Source organism: Mus pahari, chromosome 10 (genome assembly GCF_900095145.1).
Source record: "Mus pahari chromosome 10, PAHARI_EIJ_v1.1, whole genome shotgun sequence".
NCBI lineage: Eukaryota > Metazoa > Chordata > Mammalia > Rodentia > Muridae > Mus > Mus pahari.
The window spans coordinates 100,977,360-100,998,221 of NC_034599.1; the positions used below are offsets into that span (position 1 = coordinate 100,977,360).

General features: G+C 55.0%; 1 protein-coding gene across 2 annotated transcripts in view; it reads left to right on the forward strand.

Annotated features, from left to right (window-relative positions):
• Positions 1 to 20,232, forward strand: part of Cacna2d2 (calcium voltage-gated channel auxiliary subunit alpha2delta 2) — a 128,725-nt gene extending 108,493 nt beyond the window's left edge. The window contains exons 7-38 of one of the 2 annotated variants that reach the window (XM_021205994.1): positions 2,238 to 2,369; positions 2,541 to 2,598; positions 3,296 to 3,346; positions 3,476 to 3,575; positions 3,715 to 3,873; positions 4,075 to 4,182; positions 4,282 to 4,360; positions 4,877 to 4,926; positions 5,096 to 5,185; positions 5,387 to 5,458; positions 5,647 to 5,721; positions 7,636 to 7,710; positions 7,792 to 7,863; positions 7,939 to 8,010; positions 8,117 to 8,178; positions 8,868 to 8,944; positions 13,098 to 13,158; positions 15,032 to 15,129; positions 15,341 to 15,431; positions 15,553 to 15,615; positions 15,772 to 15,875; positions 16,064 to 16,162; positions 16,251 to 16,339; positions 16,517 to 16,567; positions 16,809 to 16,880; positions 16,971 to 17,123; positions 17,251 to 17,303; positions 17,392 to 17,447; positions 17,595 to 17,721; positions 17,836 to 17,945; positions 18,053 to 18,135; positions 18,220 to 20,232. In XM_021205994.1, the coding sequence (XP_021061653.1) occupies positions 2,238 to 2,369; positions 2,541 to 2,598; positions 3,296 to 3,346; positions 3,476 to 3,575; positions 3,715 to 3,873; positions 4,075 to 4,182; positions 4,282 to 4,360; positions 4,877 to 4,926; positions 5,096 to 5,185; positions 5,387 to 5,458; positions 5,647 to 5,721; positions 7,636 to 7,710; positions 7,792 to 7,863; positions 7,939 to 8,010; positions 8,117 to 8,178; positions 8,868 to 8,944; positions 13,098 to 13,158; positions 15,032 to 15,129; positions 15,341 to 15,431; positions 15,553 to 15,615; positions 15,772 to 15,875; positions 16,064 to 16,162; positions 16,251 to 16,339; positions 16,517 to 16,567; positions 16,809 to 16,880; positions 16,971 to 17,123; positions 17,251 to 17,303; positions 17,392 to 17,447; positions 17,595 to 17,721; positions 17,836 to 17,945; positions 18,053 to 18,135; positions 18,220 to 18,363 (2,786 nt within the window). In that variant the 3' untranslated portion in view covers positions 18,364 to 20,232. The remainder of the gene's footprint in view (positions 1 to 2,237; positions 2,370 to 2,540; positions 2,599 to 3,295; positions 3,347 to 3,475; positions 3,576 to 3,714; positions 3,874 to 4,074; positions 4,183 to 4,281; positions 4,361 to 4,876; positions 4,927 to 5,095; positions 5,186 to 5,386; positions 5,459 to 5,646; positions 5,722 to 7,635; positions 7,711 to 7,791; positions 7,864 to 7,938; positions 8,011 to 8,116; positions 8,179 to 8,867; positions 8,945 to 13,097; positions 13,159 to 15,031; positions 15,130 to 15,340; positions 15,432 to 15,552; positions 15,616 to 15,771; positions 15,876 to 16,063; positions 16,163 to 16,250; positions 16,340 to 16,516; positions 16,568 to 16,808; positions 16,881 to 16,970; positions 17,124 to 17,250; positions 17,304 to 17,391; positions 17,448 to 17,594; positions 17,722 to 17,835; positions 17,946 to 18,052; positions 18,136 to 18,219) is intronic. The other variant, XM_021205995.1, reaches the window with a different exon arrangement.
• Positions 20,233 to 20,862: the final 630 nt, after the last annotated feature.

Genomic DNA, 20,862 nt, shown 5'->3' on the forward strand with positions numbered 1-20,862 from the left:
GAGTTCCAGGACAGCCAGGGCTATATAAAGAAACCCTGTCTCGAAAAAAACAAACAAACAAAAAGAGTGTGGTGAAGGGGGACCAGGAAAATATGGTTGAGATTCCACGTCCCAGGAGTGGGGCAGCTTTGCACAATGGAGTCATTAAAGCTTCAGTCTACTTTTGGGGCCCCTCATCTGGTGTTCAGCTCTGGGCATCTTCTCCATATACTGTTCCAATTCCTTAGGCATTTCCTCCATTGAAGGCCCTGGTTCTGACATTACCATGCCAGCACCTACTTAGAGGACAGACTCAAAATCCGCTGGGTTCAGAGGAAGTGGAAGATGGTGTGCTGGGATGCTGGGAAAATGGGGGCAAAGGAGACGGAGCTACTGTATAGGTTCCAGGAAAAGGGGGAACCCTAGGGTCTTCCAGGAAGCCCCTGTCGCCCTCACCGTCAGCCAGCCCCACCCCCAGCAGGATGCGGGCAGATCACCTGCATGAGCCAGTCGAGAGGCACTATCACAGGCAGGCACGCTAATTAAAACAGGAGCCACGCCACCCTCCCCAGTCACCCCTCGCTACCCACACAAATTACATTTTATATGTTCTTTATTTACTGTGTCACTTTTAATTAAATCTGTAATCGCCTGCCTGAGGGGGCATGGTCCCCATTTCCCAACTCAATGTGATCTGAGGGTACACGCACATGGGTGTGGCGTGGGCGTGGGCATGTGTGCATGTGGGGGTATTCGCTTCAGTGTGTCATGCAGGTATATCCTGGTGGTCGCAGATATCTGTAGGGACAATCCACCTGCAGCAAGAGTCACCCCTCTGCTGGCAACCTGAGGGACTTCCAAGTTTCTCAGACAGGAAGAGGCCCAGGGATGGTTAGGCATGCCATGCAGACTCGAGGACACATGTTATTGTGCGAAACATTTGGGGGCCACGCTTCATTTTTTTTCCTTAAAAAGAAAAATAGAAAGTGTTCAACTCACTAGGCTTCTAAATCAGAAACAGGACCATAACACACTGTTCGATAGGCAGAGCCAATGGAAGAAAGAGGTTTCATGTTGGTATTGTGGTCGGTTAAGGAGACCCACAGAGACAGAGGGATGAAAGCCAAGCTCAAGGAGGAGCAAGCTAGCAGAGTCACAGCCCAGCCCGCACACAAAGCAAAGGCAGAGGAGTGGGCAAGGGGTGGCAGGTCCCTGGGCACGGGCAGGGCCTGAGAGGCTGTAGGGCACAGCTCATCTGTTCTCAGGGAATCAAAGGCCTGAGAGAACCTTCTCTGCCTGCCACTTGAGATCTCTGACAGGGATCACGGAGGGTAGAGTGGCCTGATCCGTGTAGAGATAAAAGCACGCCACACATGTGCGCGAGCGCGTGCACACACACACACACCAGGTAGACTTCGGGGCACCCTGAGTGATGGGACAAGAATGCCATCCAGGTTGGTCAACAGGGTAGAGATCAGCCTTGGTCGGTGGTAGGCCTGGCAGAAGGGAGGGTGAGTACCAGGTGGTAGCATATGAGAACTCCTGTGTACTCCTCACCCATGGTAGCAGTTGTGTTGCTAAGGTGGGCGGGTTCGGGTGTAAGGGGCTGGGGCTCCTACGTTTGGCAGGACGCACAGAGATCAGAGGCAGCGATACCCGCCATGGGTGCAAGCTGTATGTATGTGCGCATGTGTGTGCAAGTGTGTGTGCCCGGGTCGGAAGAGGATCCTGGCCCCACCCCTGCCCCTCTGCAGCCCCCACTTCTGCCCCTGCCTGCTCCTGGCCCCAGTTGATTAATCATGGAGCTGAGTGGCTTCCAGCTTATCAGGTACCTTTAATAGCTGAATAATTCCAGCCCCATCAGCGGGCCCTTAATTGCTTTCTTGTGGCTGCGGCCTGGAGTGCATGCTGAGTGGGTGAGCTCCCTGGGGGCTGGCTGTGGGCTCCAGGCAGCAAGCTGGACGGGGCCCAGCTCACAGCTCCCTGCCACCCAGGCGGCCCTTCTCCACAGGCCACAGACCACATCAGCCCCGCTTGCTCGCTGAGGCCTGGAACAGGGGTAGCGCGCTGAGACATTCCTTTGACGATTTAGAGGAGGGAGAGCAAGAAAATCTCCCTAGGAGAGCTGGTGTGGCCCCGTGAGGTCCTGGGAAATCAAAGAAAGCCTGGGCAGGCAGAAAGCAGGGAGGCCACGGAGATGGGTTTAGCAGGGGGCGACCCCAAACCTCCCAACCCCAGCCTTCTGCCCTGTCCCTCAGCTACTGTCATCCTCAATGAGCTTAACTGGACAGAAGCCCTGGAAAGCGTCTTCATTGAGAACCGTAGGCAAGACCCTACACTGTTGTGGCAAGTCTTTGGCAGTGCCACGGGAGTCACCCGCTATTACCCAGGTAGGCACCACTGTCTCCCTGGCCCATCCAGCACCCGTCTTGCTCCATCTCCAAGCCTACCCATCCTGAGGTTCATGGGGTACGATGAACCAGGTCAATCCCCATAACTCCCGTCTGCTCCAGTCAGACCCTTCTGCCAGGCCAGGCCCCTTCACCCCTCTCTTTCCACAGCCACACCATGGCGAGCCCCCAAGAAGATTGACCTGTACGATGTCAGGAGACGACCCTGGTGAGTGAGCAAGGAGGGGTGGAGGCGAGACACCCCCTCAGCTCCACATCTCTCGTGCCCGCTCCCCTCCCTCCCAATAGCCAGACCTCCGAGCAGGGCGCAGCCAGCTCTATCCAATTTTCATTTCACACATCGCTGCCACTGGAAAATGGATCCCATCGCCCAGGCAAGCCGCCCAGCTGCCTCTGCCCCCACGCGTATCGTCCACTACCCAGTCCCCCCACACCCACTCAGAACTGAGAGCAGACCAGTGAGGGTGTTTCCAAGGGTAGCTAGAGCCTCTGTCAGGTCAGCCGGCCCCACCTACTCATTTGATCCCTGGACACCCCCGACCCTCTGCTCTGCCTCTCTCCATGATCTTCCCTCCCTCCTCCATTCATACACAGCCAGACTCTCTGGGGTCTCTCTAGGACAGAGGACACAAGCCACTAAAGCCTTCTGTCCCTGTGGATCCCCTGCCCCCTGCCCCACCTCTTGTTTACTTAATGAGGGAACCAGATCACTCACGTCACGAGGAAAAAAAACAAAACAAAACAAAAAGTCTTTTTTATTGAGCATGGTCTCCCCGGTGCCCAGACCCATTCCAACCCCCACAGTGCATGGTCAGTAGAAACACAGGAATCAGTAAGTGGGTGGAAGAAGGAAGACCCCGCAGGTCCCGGAGGTGCCGTCCTTAACTGAGTCTTCTCACTGGCAGGTATATACAGGGGGCCTCATCACCCAAGGACATGGTCATCATTGTGGATGTGTGAGTGAGCCTTGTAGGCTAGTGGGATGGGGCTAGGACTGGATTCTGCTGCCTGGGCAGCTTATGAGGGAAGGGCGGGGAAACGCCGAGAGCCCACACGTATGGGCCCCCTCCGTGCCCGGTTTCCAGGAGTGGCAGCGTGAGCGGCCTGACCCTGAAGCTGATGAAGACATCCGTCTGTGAGATGCTAGACACACTCTCTGATGATGACTATGTGAACGTGGCCTCAGTGAGTGGCAAGGTGGCAGGCAGGCTGGGTACCACTCACCCCCATCCAACCTGCTCCCATGACAACCATCAGCCCTGTACAACAGCTGTCCGCTGTGGTCAGCCTGAAGCCACCCACCACCCCCCTACTGTCCCCACAGTTCAACGAGAAGGCGCAGCCTGTGTCTTGCTTCACACACCTGGTGCAGGCCAATGTGCGTAACAAGAAGGTGTTCAAGGAAGCCGTGCAGGGCATGGTGGCTAAGGGCACCACAGGCTACAAGGCCGGCTTTGAGTATGCCTTTGACCAGCTACAGAATGTGAGCCCCACGGGTGGGCAAATGGGTAGCCAGGGGTGGGCGAGGGGCCAGGCTTAGTGACATGGGAAGATAAAGATGGATTGCCTTGTTAATAGTAAACAGACAGCTTAGACAGACAGTACCATCTGCCGGGAGGGAGGAGGCCCCACCCTGGACCTGTGAGAGACCAAGGATTGCCTGACTGTGTTCATCCTTCACCAGTCCAACATCACTCGGGCTAACTGCAATAAGATGATCATGATGTTCACGGATGGGGGTGAGGATCGCGTGCAGGATGTCTTCGAAAAGTACAATTGGCCCAACCGGACGGTGAGCCTCGGCCCTGGTGGGTGGCTGCCCTGAGCTGGGTCCAGGATGGGAGAGGGCAGTCCTTGGGTGGCCACTTCGATAACCTCATCGCTCCGGCAGGTACGCGTGTTCACGTTCTCCGTAGGACAGCATAACTATGACGTCACACCCTTGCAGTGGATGGCCTGTACTAACAAAGGTACCTCATCGGGTTTCACGACCAGGGCCTCTGCCTGCTGTGTCCTTCTGCCAGCTGTCCACCCAAGTGTCCAGCTGTCTGTTCGCATACTGTCTGTTTGTCCTTCCATACATACCCTTTGTCGATTGCTTTGTCTATTTGGTGGGCTGTCTTGCTTGCCCATCTGACTGTAGGTCCACTGTCTGTCTGTCTCCAGCCTTTCTGCTAATACATCTGTTTGCTGATCAATCCATCTCTCTGTACATGTGGGTAAACTCATGTTTCTGACGTCCTGGGATGAGGCCCCTTCCTCCACCCCATCTCTGTTAACCACTCCCACCCCTGCTGCTTCTTTAGACCCCTACAATCTACCCTCTCCTATAGCGTTGGTCACAGTGCCAGGGCAATGGCAGGGAGCATAAAGAAGTTGGGGGAGAGTCACAATACACAGAACGTTGCAGGTGTACCCAGGCGACATTACCCCCTGTGCTGCGGACCTTGCTGTGCCAGTCAAACCCACGTCTCCTCCCTTTGCAGGTTACTATTTTGAGATCCCTTCCATCGGAGCCATCCGCATCAACACACAGGTGAGGTTGTGGAGGAGACAGACCCTCCCAGGCCTTGGCTTCCCTCTGGTTGTGGCTGCGTGCTTTCCAGCCATGGGCCGATAGCGACCCCTGGTGGCTGCTGTTGTCCATGGCAGCAGATGAAAGAAGAGTGAGTTGGGAAGGACATTTAGTACCTCTCCTCTCCCAGGAATACCTGGATGTGCTGGGTAGGCCCATGGTACTGGCAGGCAAGGACGCCAAGCAAGTGCAATGGACAAACGTGTATGAAGATGCGCTGGTGAGGCTTCTGGGCAAAGAAAGGGGACTGATGGCCTTCCCTCAGAGATGTCCCCACACAGTCAAGACCCTTGAGGGGCCCCTTATTGGTGCTGACCAAGTAAAAGAAAATGACAGGTGGCCTGTGGCTGGGCCCCTTCTCTGAACACTCACAGTGGAGACAGGGCTGGCCACAGGAGACCCCATCCTTCTTTCCCTTCAGGGGCTGGGGTTGGTGGTAACAGGGACTCTCCCTGTTTTCAACCTGACACAGGATGGCCCTGGGGAAAAGAAGGTAAGTTGCCCAGTGGGTTATCTGGGGAGGGCTTGGCATGCCTGGAGCAGGTCTGGGGATGGAGGAGGCATGCTACAGACTTGCAGAGCAGCTGTCTGTATCAACAGCTTAGCCCTTAGGCCTGGACCAGGGGATTCTACTATGGACTTGACTCATTATGGCGTACTGTCCCATTCCTTTGTGTCCAGAACCAGCTAATCCTGGGTGTCATGGGCATCGATGTGGCCTTGAATGACATCAAAAGGCTGACTCCCAACTACACAGTAAGTGTCCACCTGCCCCTCTGCCCTGGTTTACTGTCCATAGTGACACAAGCCAGACTCAGCAGGGGAGACATGGGGACCGAAAGACCTTCACAGGGGCCTTTGACTCAGAGAATCAAAAAAGACTTCCCAAGGGACAGTCTAAAGCTGGGGACAGCAAGCTTCACAGGAAGGACGAGTCTGTGACTGTTTCAGGCCTTGCTGATCTAAACATCCATTTTCCACGCTAACACTATCATGTGAAAGCAGCTGCACACGAATCATTGATAAATGGCCTACGCAGATTTGATTCACCTTTGTTGGTTGTTTGTTTTTTTGTTTTTTTGTTTTTTTTTTGGAGACAGGGTCTCACTATATAGTTCTGACTATCCTGGAACTCACTACATAAACCAGGCTGGCCTCCAACTACTTCTGCCTCCCAGGTACTGGAATTAAAGGTGTATACAACCATGCCTGATGGCCTATAAAGTTTTATTTGTAGATATTGATATTTGAATTCCATGACATTTTTACAACACAAAGTAATTTTTTGTTTTTAAATACAATGTGTGTGGATATTTTGCCTGGATGTTTTTCTGTGCCGGGTACCTCTGGAGTCCAGAAGAAGACACTGGATCCCTAGAATTAGAGTTACAGATGCCCATGAGCTGTTGTATGGATGCTGGAAATCAAATCCAGTGCTCTGGGAGAGCAGTTAGTGCTCTTAACTGCAAGCCGGCTCTCCAGTTCCCTCTTTTGATTTTTTTTTTTTTTCTTAAACCTATAACCCACTGGGCAGTGGTGATGCACTCCTTTAATCTCAGCACTCAGGAAACAGAAGCACACAGATCTCTGAGATCGAGGCCAGCTTGGTCTACAGAGGGAGTTCCAGGACAAACAGGGCTACACAGCTACACTGAGGGATCCTATCTCAATAAATAAAGCCATAAAACCCACTTGAGGCTTACAGACAAATTATAGCAACAGGTGGCAGGCCAGATTCAGCCCTGCCCAGAAGTGTGCTAGCAGGGGGGGTGGGGGGGTGGGAGTGGGGGTGGGGCAGAAGCAGAAGAACTCTTCCAAATAAGAGCCTGAAAGCAGAAAGCAAAAACTGGAGCCAGGGAAGGGACGGACGGGATGGCAGTTTGGCTATTCAGAGCCTATGGTTAGAGAACTTGGGTCTCAACTGTGAAAGCAAGAGCAAGTGCTAAATATGTGTGACAAGTTCAAGCCTAAACCATGGGAAACCTTTGCTCAGCCTGAGAGGCCCCACATACAGTAAGAAACTATCAGAGGCAAAGACTCGTCCCTGGATGCCACCCTCGCTGGGCCTTCCGCTGGGACTGCGGGAGCCTAAGAGTCTCTCCTTCCTATCCACCACCACTAAAATGGTGACAGGAAAGCAAAATTTGAGAAAGCAGTGGGGGCTGGAGAGATGGCTCAGTGGTTAAGAGCACCGACTGCTCCTCTTTCAAAGGTCCTGAGTTCAAATCCCAGCAACCACATAGTAGTATATATATATATATATATATATATACACACACACACACACACACACACACATACATACATATGAGGTGGACCTCATAGTTATTAAAGAAAAAAAAAAACTAAAGAAGGAACAACTGGTTGACCTCATATTTAAAAAAGAGAGAGAAAACAGTGGATAGAGGAAGCCACACAGCGGCCCAAAAGCAAAAGCCTGTGAGCCTCATGCAGATACAGGGATTGGGCTGGCTGGTTCCTCCGTGGGAAATGGGAAATGGAGAATGCCCACCTACCTACAGGGCTAGTCAACCTTGGCGTGGACTGTATGAGGTGTATGAGTGACACCCAGTCTGTAAAGACAGGCAGTATGGGAAACAGAATGGAGGGCAGCTCAGAGTCTAAGAAATCCCTGCTCAGTCCTCTGAGCCCCCAACCTGTACCCCACAGCTCGGCGCCAACGGCTACGTGTTCGCCATCGATCTGAACGGCTACGTGTTGCTACATCCCAATCTCAAGCCCCAGGTGAGCCAAGTGAGGAGCTCCCCGAGGGCTGGGAGCCCCTCTAAGACCAGGACTCTTGACTTCCTATCTGGCTTCCTGTAGACTACCAACTTCCGGGAGCCTGTGACCTTGGACTTCCTGGACGCAGAGCTGGAAGATGAGAACAAGGAGGAGGTGAGCTGAAGGCAGGGGAAGAGCGAGAAAATGGCTGGCACGGGAGCAGGGGGTTTACCACTTTGACCCTTGCAGATCCGTCGCAGCATGATTGACGGCGACAAAGGCCACAAGCAGATCAGAACCTTAGTCAAATCCCTGGATGAGGTATGAAGGCACAGGTCAGGGAACAAGGGCATCAGAATGGGCACCCATCCCTCCCCACCCTCCCCTGCCCGATCACCCAAGAACCTGATGCAGCCTCCTCTCCCAGAGGTACATAGATGAAGTGATTCGGAACTACACCTGGGTGCCTATAAGGAGTACCAACTACAGGTGAGTGGGCCACACTGGGCAGACAGCGAAGGGAGAAAGTGACCCTGACATCTGAACCTGGTTGCTTCTCTCCACTTGCACCCCCCCATCCTTACTATGTATTTACCCTGAGATGTTTGGTTCTCCAGGGCCTCCCCTGGCCCCTGTGTGACAAGCAGCAGGTCCTAGAAGAACAGGACTGAGGACAGGACAGTTCACCTAACATCCCCCCACCTGGAGGGTCTCCCGGGTATCACGTTCTGCTCACAGTTAGCACCGTGGCCTCAGAGCCAGCCTTGACCCTCTCAGCATAGGCTGTCTTCACTGTAGCCTATACACCGACTCTGGGGTCCATTCTGGAACGCCAGGAGCATTCTCACACCCCAGAACCAGTCCATAATGTTTCCTGGCTCTCATAGGGTTCATGTTCTGCCAGGAGATCGTGGGGCAGGTGGGTGCTGAGGTGGGCAGTATGGTGGGGAGTCACTTTGGAACTAGTAGTTTCGAAGCCTCTGAGATGGTTTGGGGAGACAAGGGCTTAGGACCCTGGTGTCTCCAAGGTGTTAATTCCTAGGATATGCAGTTGTGCAGGGGAGTTGTGGCTGCCACAGCTTGAGTCTCTTTGGCTCCAAGGCCCTAATAAAGGAAGGGTGAGTGTGGCGTACCTCTCCTCATCAGTGACCTGTGCTCTCCCTCCCCCTCCTCCCCAGCCTGGGGTTGGTGCTCCCACCCTACAGCACCTACTACCTCCAAGCCAACCTCAGCGACCAGATCCTGCAGGTTAAGTGTAAGTGGCCTGGCCCCTGCCTGCGTCCTGCACCCCTGCCTCTGCCCCTGCACCCTTGGCCGGCCCCAGGCAGCACAGCCAGCCGAGCTTGCGGGCACGGCAGCCCCTCCTGCCCAGTCTGCCCAGCCTCAGGCGTGCCCACAGGCTGGGGAACCAGCCTTCGAAAGTCTGTGGAAATCTGCATGCTTGCCTTTTCTCAGATTTGGTTCTAGACCATTCTCTCGTGGTTTCCGTTGAGGATTGTTTTTGGTTTTTCCTATCCCGTGTCTTCCCTCCTTAGCCTGCCTGCCCTGAACACTCCTGGGGGCTACATTGCTGGAAGATACCCTTCCCCTCCCTTCTCTTCTACTCCCCTTGCCCTGGTCCTCCCTCTGTGGTACCACCTCTGTCCCAACCTCTGTTCCTCCTCTCCCTCCTCCCTCTCCTCCTCCCCCTCCTCTGCCTCCTCCCTCTCCTCCTCCCCCTCCTCCTTCAGGTCACATTCTCCCTCCATCTCTTCCTCTCATTTCTCTCTTCCTCTTGCTCCTTTCTCCTTCTCTTCACCCTAACCCCCTCTCTCTTGCCTCATCCTTCTGCTCAGTCCCTCCATCCCTTCTCCCTAACCTAGAACCCCTGCCTGCCTGCCTGCCTTCTAGTCTTCCTTTTATGTGTCTTCTCCTTCCCCATCTCCTTGGCTCCTCTCCTTTCTCCCTCCCTCCCTCCCCTTCTCTGCCTCTCTCCCCCCTCTCTCCCTCCCTCCCCCTCTCTGCCTCTCTCTCCCCCCTCTCTCCCTCCCTCCCCCTCTCTGCCTCTCTCTCCCCCCTCTCTCCCTCTCTTCTCCCCCCTCCCTCTCTCTCCCCCTCTCCCCCCACTTCTGCCTCCTTCCCTCTCCCCCTCCAGCTCTCTCACTCCTCTGCCTGTGACTCCCCATGCATGCCTGCTCACCAGGGGCCTCTCTGGAAAGGCCTGGATCTCAGGCCGGCCCTGCCTGCCAATGCCAGAGGTCGCTGGGAGGGAGGCTGGGGCTCCGGCCCCACCGGGCGCCCCCCACCTGCCTGGCCGGCTGGGGCTCATCTCCTTTGAGTTTCTTGCTCTCTCTTTTCTCTCTCATGTCGTTTTTTTTTTTGCAAGAAGTTTCCTTTCGGTATGATGATGAGACACAATATTTTCATTCAAACAGCCATTGAATAAAATATTGTTTGTGCCCCTCCCCTTCCCCTCCCCCTTTTCGTTTGTTTTTGTGTTTGTGTTTTTGTTTTCCTCGCTTTCTCTCTTGGTGGACTGTCCCAGTGCCAATCAGCAAACTGAAGGGCAAGTATATTCAGAACCAGTGCTCCCTCCTCCCCCACCCCACCCACCCCCACACCCCTGCTTGCCCCCCTTCCTGCCCAGGACCAGCCACACCCCTGCCCTCTGGGGCTCCCTCCCAGCATCTCTCGGCTCCTCAGTTCTTGCCTTTCCTCTGATCCTGACACCCAGTTAGAGCCTGTAGCCCATTTCTGGGGCTGTCTGCAGAAAGTTCTCCAGTGTCCTGGGGGCCCAGACTCCTTCCTCCTATTCCCCAGTCCTTGTGGGACCCCATGGGAAGCCCCCCCACCTCCCCAACTTCTCTGGCCCTCCAAGACAACTCAACAGTGAGAACAGAACTGGATGCCTCACCACCACCCACCCAGCAGGGCAGGAGTTTGGAGAAGCTGTTGGTAGGGAAGTCCCAGCAGGCACCCTCTAGAAGGCTCTTAAGCCTCTGGCTTCTGGTGTGGCCCCAGAGCTCACAGCCCTACTAGAAGAAAGGTGGCAAGGCTCAGGAGCCTTAGTGGGGATCACAGAGGGCAGGCAGCCTGGACACAGGAGGACAAGGTTGTCCCACCATCCTGGGTTAACATGTGCTGTTGCTCCTGCTGCTCCTGAGGTCTTGCTAAGGACCCTTGGGCTACCTCTGCCCTTAGAGAGGGCTCATCTGTATGGGAAAGCTATTCCGCTGGGGGAAATAAGGCAGACTCGGGAACTGTATTCTTCTCCAGGCACAGGGTGGGATCTTTTGGATCCCAAGAGCCAACCAAACGGTCTAGAGGAAGACAGCCTACTGACAAAGCGAAGGGCCCCCAAGTCAGTTCCCAGAACAGTGGCTAGTGAGCCACCAGGCCTCCTCCGAGAACAGCGGGAGGTAGAGGGGGCAGCAAATGATGAGGTCTGCCTTTGGTAGACAGACTGCTGCCTTTCCAGGGAACATTTGACCCTGTGAGGCATGGAGAACCACATGAGACTGTCCCATCCTGGAAGCAGAGGACTCCCCAAGAAACCCAGGGTCCCTGTCTAGCCTAGTCCAAGAAAGGGAGTAAGCTGCGCCTGCTGGCCTGGGTCAGGGTCGGCGCGTACGCCAATCCCACTGGCTTGAGTTATCTTTTGTACCATCTCCCACATCCCACCCTCTGACCCTAGAACTTCAAGGCCCTGGTAACAGGACAAACATAGTAGAGTCCCCTCCTTCTCCCTCCTCCCTCCTCCCTCTCTTTTCTTTCTCCTCATTCCCCTCTTCCCACTCTACCCCTTCACCTTTGGCTTGTGTCCAAACCCTGCCTCACAGTCCTGTCGGAAAGGAACAGTCCAACCAGTGACTGCCCAGCCCTTCAACGCAGCCCTAGTTTCCCGTGTTCAGAACTTTGCAGTGCATCATGGGAGTATTTGGGAACGGTGAAAATCCCCCTTTGGGGATGACAGAAGCTCTGTGGTAAAAAGAGTTTGGGATGTTGGTGAGGATAGGGTAGAGAAAGCCGAGTGTGGTGCAGGCCTAAAATCCCAGCATTCAAGAGGTTCCGGCAAGAACCGGAGGCTAGTCAAGGCAACTGAGACCATCATTTTTAAAACAAAGGGAGATGGATTGCCAGAATTACACAAGCCAAGGGCCCTCGCAGATGCACACAGTGGCAGGGGATACAGCTCAGTTGCTGGTCATTGCCTGGCATTTACAAGGTCCCGGGTTCAATCCCCAGCATCACGTAAGCCAGGTGTGATGGTGCATGCCCATATCCCAGCCTTCTGAAAGTGTGTGCAAGAGAATCAGAAGTTCAAGGTCATCCTCGGCTGTATAAGGGAGTCCTAGGCAAACATGGACTGCAGAGCTTATCTCAAAAGAATAAAATATGCACACAGCAGGGTAATCCGGTCCAGATGGGCAGAGAGAGGGGCCATGTTCTCAGGTGTGTGAGCACATGCCTGTGCAAAAACAAACATGTACACATAGCTATGTATCCACTGCACACACATACAGGGCCCATAAGCCCAAGGCCCAGGCCTAGCTGTTAGACCGTCCCCCCAGACACTCCCAGCATTCTCCTTGTCTCTACTCCTTTCCTGGGTCCCCAGCTCCTCTCAGCCTGGAAAGCAGGTGTGCAGAGTCCAGCAGCAGCCCTGTCTCATCCTGCCCCCTGTGGGTTCCCCGTCCCCCAGCATCCTGTTCCAGGAAGGACACCCCAGCCCCAGACCTCCACGATGCACTGCAGCACCTCCACCGCCAGCAGCTGCGCACACCTGTCTCTGGTTGGACTGTCTGTGCCCGTGAGAAACCCTTTCGGTTTGGCCATGTTGATGCCTGACACAGAACAAAAAGCAAGACCTACCAAAAATGCAAACGGCTGCAGCAAAGAGAGATTTTAAAAAAGAAAAAAAGAAAAATCCCGCAGCCCAAAGCCGATTCCCTTCCTCAAAGTCTCTTACAGAGGCAAGGGAAGCTTCGCATGCGGTTTTTCCATTATGGATGTGATAAGAGCTAGACCGGCGCCTCCCCCAGACCATGCATATATATAGCAGTGTGTGTATATATATATGTGTGTGTGTGTGTGTCCGTGTATATGTGCTATACAGCAGTATGGAAGCATATACAGCCACGCCAAGGGACTCACTGCCGACAGAGGACCAGGCCCGGGCAACATATTGGCTATAACTGCCCTTCTCCTGCGATGCTGTAGTCTCCACAGGCCCCACACCCCCCTCGCCCTCCCTTCTCTCTGGCTCAAACCTGAACGCGGAAGTGGCGGGGGAGCCCCCTTTTTGCCGGTGTCTCCCCCCTCCCTCAGGCTGCCTTGTCCCTACCTGTCCCTCCAGCCCCATCAGCTCTGAGCCCCCTGGCCTCCCGCCTCCCCAGCCCCCGCCGGATAACCCCCCGTTTCTGTTGCAGATTTTGAGTTCCTGCTTCCCAGCAGCTTTGAGTCTGAAGGACACGTTTTCATTGCTCCGAGGTAGCTTGCGTGTGGCCTTGCTGAGGCGTCCTCCCCCTCCCCTGACCGTCCTGGCCCCACCTCCTGCACTGCTGCCTGGAGCTCTGTGTGTCTATGTCCTGTGCAGTGTTGCTCCCAACCCCGATACATAGCCCGGTATGTGCGGCTGTGTACATACCCAGGCCATGTAGCCGCACCAGGCAGCAGTAGCCTGTAGCCCACAGACCATCTCCCACCAGGCCAGGGGCAGGTGGGCTTTGGATTCTCTGCCACCTTCTGTGCCCTCCCAGGCCACCAGGAAGGAGGAGCCCTTTCCACCTTGGGCTGGCTGTCCTCCAGCACACCCTCGCTGGGCAGCTGCTGCTCTGGTCTGTGGCACCCTGCCCATACCTGACCTGCCCATCCCCACGTTGTTGTCCTTCATCAGTCAGTGTTTGTGTGGGTCTGAGGGCTGAGCCAGCCAGAGCCCCTGTGGCCATTGCCAGTGCCATTCATCCTTGGTGTGGTGGCTCACTGAGCATGAGGGAGAAACAGGAGGGAGGGCGAGAAGCTGAGGAACTGCTCTGGCAAGTGGGAGATCAGAACCCAGAGCCATCCCAGGAGTGCACACACAGTGTGAAAACAGGCATCCTAGTGTGCACACAGTCTGCCTTGAACTACTTCTGAGGAGGGCCATGGCCCCTGGTGCTGACGCCCTCTCTTGTGACCCGGGTTTTAAATGAGAGCACTCTCTGGCACAAACGGGGCTCTGGACACTCCTAACCTCCGTGCATAGGCACGTTGCGTGCATGCACCCACAAATCTCTGACTCTCTGTAGATGTTTGTACCTGTGGCTCATTGTGTCCATGTGCAAGAGGCCAGGTGTACATGTGGGGTGTGGTCTGTGTGCGTTAGTGATCGGAAATGGCCTGGGAGGTGTGACCCTGAAGTAACGTAGGGAAGTGGCGTCTTTTTCATGACTGCTTCAGGAGCACTGAATAAGTGTGTATGAGTGAATGAAGTGCCCTACAGATGTGAACATATATTTCACATGTGTGGTATATCTTAATGCACAGTTGTGCGACTGTCACTGGGCGTGTCCACACAGACAGTACAGTTTACAGACACTCAATGAATCAGTGTAACTACGAATCCAGTCCCAGGAGCCCACACTAAGCTATGGGTCCTCCCACAGCCTGGGGAAATTGCTCACTTTTTAAACTGTCCACAGAGTCACTGTCATCTAGGCTACTGGGGAGATCCCTGGTGGCAGGGTTGTGACTAAGGGACTGAGCAGGAGAGATGGCTCCATCCGTCAGAAAGAGTCATTGTTCTCCAAGAACCCTACTCCTGGTTCTGCCACGCCCATGTTTTCTGGACCCAGAGCCTGAGTCTGGTGAGGGTCTGCCAGGAACAACCAGTCCAAGGGACCCACACATTCCTACTGACACCCCAACTGTGGCATGGTGAAAACAAGTGAGCCCCGGGAGACCAGAATGCATTGCCCCGAGGCACAAGGCCAGGAAGAGGCAGGATGGGGTCATAGACATTGATAGTAGCAAGAGCTGATACTCAACCCCACTCATGCCCTCGAGAACACTGGCAGGCATACAGGTGGATGAGCCACCCACTGGCATTTGCGTTTCCTGGGGCCATCTGGGTCCAACTATATATAAGAGATGGCAGGGCCAAGACCAGGAAAGAGAAAAGCCACCAGGGTGGAGGAGGCAGTCCCTCCTCCTGCCCACTCTGCCTACCCCAACTTAGTCCCAGCAGCCTTCAGGCTCATGGTGACCACAGCCTGTGAGGACATGCGCGCCCCTCCCTGCAATCTGGACATCGCCGGGAAGCCTGGATCCCTCCGCCCAGTACAGCTTCCCACGCTTGCTCTTCTTGCCCCTCCCCAACCCCCAGAGAGTACTGCAAGGACTTGAACGCCTCCGACAACAACACCGAGTTCCTGAAGAACTTCATCGAGCTCATGGAGAAAGTGACTCCGGACTCCAAGCAGTGTGAGGATAGGGCGGGGCCTCTGGGTATAGGCAGGGTCTTGGTTCAGGGCAAAGAGCCAGAGACAGGAGGGAGGCCAATACACGGGTCTGGAGACAAGCAGGCAGGGCCTGGACCAAGGATGCAGAGAAGGCTTTTACCAGAGCCCTGGAGATTAGAGGCAGAGATGTCATGCCTCTACAATATGACACCTTTCCATCTGTCCTATTCCAGGTAATAACTTCCTTCTTCATAACTTGATTCTGGACACGGGCATTACACAGCAGTTAGTGGAACGTGTGTGGCGGGACCAAGATCTCAACACGTATGCACCACCGCCCAGGCTATTATGGCTATGTGTAGCAGGGGGCTGGGGTTGGCCCAGAGGCCCCGGCCTTGCACAGTAGAAGACGAACCCGTGACCCCCATCTCCCTGTTGCCCCCAGGTACAGCCTGCTAGCCGTATTTGCTGCCACTGATGGTGGCATCACACGCGTCTTCCCGAACAAGTAAGTGACACGTGGCAACGACTCTCCCTGTCTGGGACTTTGCTATGACTTCACTACCCAGAAGCCTCAGCACTGCCAAGACCATTGTATACCACAAGCTGCCTTATGGTGTGCAGTTGTATGCCCACTGAGCTCTGCCTGTCTTGGGTGCTCTAGGGCGGCCAAAGACTGGACAGAAAACCCTGAACCCTTCAATGCCAGCTTCTACCGTCGCAGCCTGGATAACCATGGTTATATCTTCAAGCCCCCACACCAGGACTGTGAGTGTCTGCCCATACCCAGCAGCAGGTGGGAGGCCTTAACTGAGACCAGGGATGTGTAAAGAGAAAAGCTATGTGTGGGGTGCTATAGGCTTAAGCTGGGTCCAGCCCTGGTTTGGTAGGGCCCAGTTTTAGAGTGGCCAGTACGGTCAGCCTTCACTCCTGACTGCTCTATTCATCCACCCCAGCCCTGTTAAGACCACTGGAGCTGGAGAATGACACCGTAGGTGTCCTCGTCAGCACAGCTGTGGAGCTCAGTCTAGGTCGTCGAACACTGAGGCCAGCAGGTGAATGCTAAGGCTGAGGTGGGGCTGGGGCAATAGTCAGGACGCTGACCAGGCAGGTAGCCCAGATAACCACTGCTCTCTCCCACAGTTGTGGGTGTCAAACTGGACCTAGAGGCTTGGGCTGAAAAGTTCAAGGTGCTGGCCAGCAACCGTACCCATCAGGACCAGCCTCAGAAGGTATTTGGGCAGGGGAAGGGGAGTAAGCGCCCTCTGGAGTCTCCACGGACTCCTAACAAGCCTGACACTCAGACTGGCTCCAGAGCCTTTGGGAAGGCAGAAGGTGCCTCAGATAGCCTGGGGTAACAGACATGAGGGACACTGGTAGGCGTCTTACAGCCCCCATTCTCTGCCCAGCAGTGCGGCCCCAGCAGCCACTGTGAGATGGACTGCGAGGTTAACAACGAGGTGCGTGTGCTCTGTCTCTGCTCTGGATCCCAGCTTCCCCCATCCCCAGACTCCCTGGTCTCAACTGTGACTCCTAGCCCGCCCCTAAGCCTTTCTATCTTGACACCCCTATCCTGACTCCCTCTTCTTGCCAGACCTAGAGGAGTGATGCCCCTCACTTTGAACCATTGGACTGCCAGAGTGTGAAATAGTCCAAGACCGGCCCCCTCACCAGTTTTACCTCCCCCTCCCTATCTCTTAGGATCTACTCTGTGTCCTCATTGATGACGGAGGGTTCCTGGTGCTGTCAAACCAGAACCATCAGTGGGACCAGGTAAGGGTCAGGAAGAAAATGGAAGGACGGTGTAGGTAAGAGCCTTCTAGAACATGTCCTGTGACTATGGCTCTCTCCCTGCCTCCCCAGGTTGGCAGATTCTTCAGTGAGGTGGATGCCAACCTGATGCTGGCACTGTACAATAACTCCTTCTACACCCGAAAGGAATCCTATGACTATCAGGCAGCCTGTGCCCCTCAGCCTCCTGGGAACTTGGGTGCTGCACCCCGGGGTGTCTTTGTGGTAAGCTTCTAGAAATACCCGGAGATTAAGGGTTGGGAAACCCGCCTACAGTGACCTCCCCGCTAACATTTTAGAGAGCCAGGGTGATGTAGAACCAGAGGCGACCGCGCTCCTCTCTCCACTGCAGCCCACCATTGCAGATTTCCTTAACTTGGCCTGGTGGACCTCTGCTGCCGCCTGGTGAGTCCTGGAGGAGAGGTTGGTAAAGGAGGCCTGTAAGGCACTGGCACCTGCTGACCGCCGGTACTCGGTGCCCGGTGCCCTACAGGTCCTTATTCCAGCAGCTACTCTATGGTCTCATCTATCACAGCTGGTTCCAGGCAGGTAAGTAGGGTTTAGGATGCTTGGCCCCAAATCTCTGTCCCCGGCGGGAACAGATGCTCGAATCACAAGGAGGGTGGGGCTTAGGGCTGCGCCAAGCTGAGGCGGATGACTGTCTGTGGGCGGGGCTGAGGCGTCTGGGCCCCGCAGACCCGGCAGAAGCTGAGGGCAGCCCCGAGACGCGCGAGAGCAGCTGCGTCATGAAACAGACCCAGTACTACTTCGGCTCGGTGAACGCATCCTATAACGCCATCATTGACTGCGGAAACTGCAGCAGGTACTTGCAGGGGCGGGGCGTGTTAGAGGGGCGTGGTCTGTGCGGTTGTGGGCGGGGCGGTGACTCCAGGGTGGAGAGAACCTCCAAGGCTCCGCCAACGGATCGTCCCTCCAGGCTGTTCCACGCGCAGAGACTGACCAACACCAATCTTCTGTTCGTGGTGGCCGAGAAGCCGCTATGCAGCCAGTGCGAGGCGGGCCGGCTGCTGCAGAAGGAGACACACTGTATCCTGCCCCCGCCCGCCCCACCACCCACTCCCCTCCTGCCCTGCGCTCCCCACCCCACCCCCACGTCTCTGCCACCGCCTCCTTGACTCCCCACCCATGCCCAGCGGACGGCCCAGAGCAGTGTGAGCTGGTGCAGAGACCGCGATACCGAAGAGGTCCGCACATCTGTTTCGACTACAATGCGACGGTGAGTTGGGGGAGCGACGCTGCTGACATCTGCGAGCCTGAGCCGGCTGGGTACCGACCGCTTCCTTGTCTTCCATTCCTGCAGGAAGATACCTCAGACTGTGGCCGCGGAGCCTCCTTCCCTCCGTCGCTGGGCGTCTTGGTTTCCTTGCAGCTATTGCTCCTCCTGGGCCTGCCACCTCGGCCGCAGCCTCAAGTCCACTCCTTCGCTGCCTCTCGCCACCTCTGAGCGACCCACACACACACATCATTACCCCCCCCCCCCGCCTTGGCCTCCTAGCCTTTCGCTCACCCTCCCATCCCACATTCCCCAATCTAGAGCCTTGGCCACTCTCTCCTGAAGGACCTGGGTCCCTTCCCCTAGAGCCTGTGCCTTGGGGCAGGGGAACCCCAAAGTAAGGTGCCATGGTGTTTGGCACTCAAGATTTAGCTCACCCTTGAACTGTCCAAGTGCCCGCAGTCCCTAGACTCATCCCCGTGGGCTGGGACAGGAGACCACTAGTACTGATGCCAAACCAGGCCTCCACCTGCCTGGAGATTTCCTCTATGTAGGCAACCCGCCACTGCTGGGCACTAACTGGCCCTTTGGCCCCATCCAAGCCCAAACTTACCTTCTCTGGGGAAAAAAAAAAAAGGAGAGATGGTAATGGTGAGAGATTCGGGGGGGCACCCCCTCCCCACAGGCTTCTGGCCCTTTTAGGCTACAAGCCCCCAGCCTTGCAGGTGTCAGGGCAGTCTCACAATGACATCAGTTTAGACACATGCCATATACACTTGGATCTCTGAGAGCGGAAACTGGACCCTCACTAGACATGCCTGTGAGGGAACACACAAACAGACACGCGCCATGGGGGGCGGCCCACAAAGCCTTACACAGGGCGAGATGTCAATGAAGGGGTTGGCTTGTGTGCTCCATCTCTGCTCACCTCTGCCTCTACTCTGAGATGCAGCCTGGCTTCTCCTCCCATCTCTAAAACTGAATGTCAAACCGTGCCAAATGCTGGGGGGGAGGCCTCTCTGTTTCACCCCTAGCCACCAGTGTCCCCAAGTGCCCCTCGCCCTGCCAGGTGCTCATTGTAATCATCGCTCACCAGTGTCCGGCCCCTAGTAGGACCACACATCACTGCCCGAAACCCTTTGGCAGAAGAACCCCCACCAGACATTGTATTTTGCCTTAGCAGGGGTGACTTGGTCTCTCCTGGCTGGGCCATCCCATCCTCAATCTGGTTCTTGCACACTCAGGCCTAATTCCCTCTGCGCGCACACACACACACACACACACACACACACAGAGTCCCTGCCCCTAGGAGGCCAAATTGCCCCTCCCTTGCTGAACACACACTTGCACCATGCACATGTCTAACCAACCGTTCTGCACACACAGAGGCTGAGCCTGGGACACATCTCTTCACACCTTTCATTCTGTCATTTCTCCCAAAGGCATCGTAACCTGGGGGCCAGGAGGGAACTGAGGGGCAGGGGGGAGGGGTGTAGCCGTGAGGCTCAGATGGACTGGGAGGAGGGGGGAGGGTGATACATTAATTAATGGCTTCGTTAATTAATGTCATGTTGCGTGTTGCTTTCTCAGTGTGTGTGTGGTCCATGCCCAATGTTGGTAACAGGGTGGGTATCCATGGTGTGTGCCCAGCCTGGATGTCAGCTGTGTCCTGTGGGGGTGTGTGTGTAACTGTAGTGTAGTCAGGTGCTCAACGGAGAATATAAACAAAAAAAAAGAAACAAACGCATACAGAAAAATAAATATATATTTTAAGTTTAAAGACAAATGAAACCAGACAAAACAATCCCATCAGGTAGTTGTCCAACCCCCAGCTGGGTTCAACCCTCTCATCACCCACCTGACCTAGCTGTCCCCTTACTGTGGGCTGGGGGACTTGGGGGCCATTTTCTTTGCCCTTTTTTTTTGTTTGTTTTTTTGTTATTCTATTTTGTACAGACAAGTTGGGAAAACAACAGCGACAAAAAAAAAAAAGTCGAGAAACTTTGTAAAATATTGTGTGTGTGATTCCTTGTAAAATATTTTCAAATGGTTTATTACAGAAGATCAGTTATTAAATAATGTTCATATTTTCACTTCAAACCAGTTTCCATCCACTGTGTGGGCCTTGGGTTGAGGACTGGGTGGCTATGAGCATGGGTGGCCCTGACCTCTGAGCACTACCCTGCTCTGCTAGGAGGAAAGGCTCAGTCCTGCTCCTCAGAGGCTCCTGCCCTTGACCCATTTTGTTTCATGTCAAGTCACAAGCCTCCAAGAAAGACACTGTCAAAGGGAGAGGGGCAAAACCCCACCAGCCAGAGCCTCAAGGCAAGGCCAGGACTCCAATGAGAGATGCTCAGTCAGGCTGAGATCCAGCCTGGGGATCAGACCGGGACCAGACAAGCAGATCCTTCCCCCTGAGCGACACAACAACAGACTTTAGTGCTCAGATACCAGAGCATGCCAGGATCAGGCCACCCACCAGCAAGAGTGCACTCCAGCGTCATTCAGGGAGGTCAGAGGCCAGGCCAGTTACTGCAAATCTTTTGACAGATGTGGGGGGTGGGGGTCTCCCTACATAGGACAGGGTGTGTGTGTGTGTGTGTGTGTGTGTGTGTGTGTGTAGGTCTCCCTACATAGGACAGGGTGTGTGTGTGTGTGTGTGTGTAGGTCTCCCTACATAGGACAGGGTGTGTGTGTGTGTGTGTGTGTGTATGTGTAGGTCTCCCTACA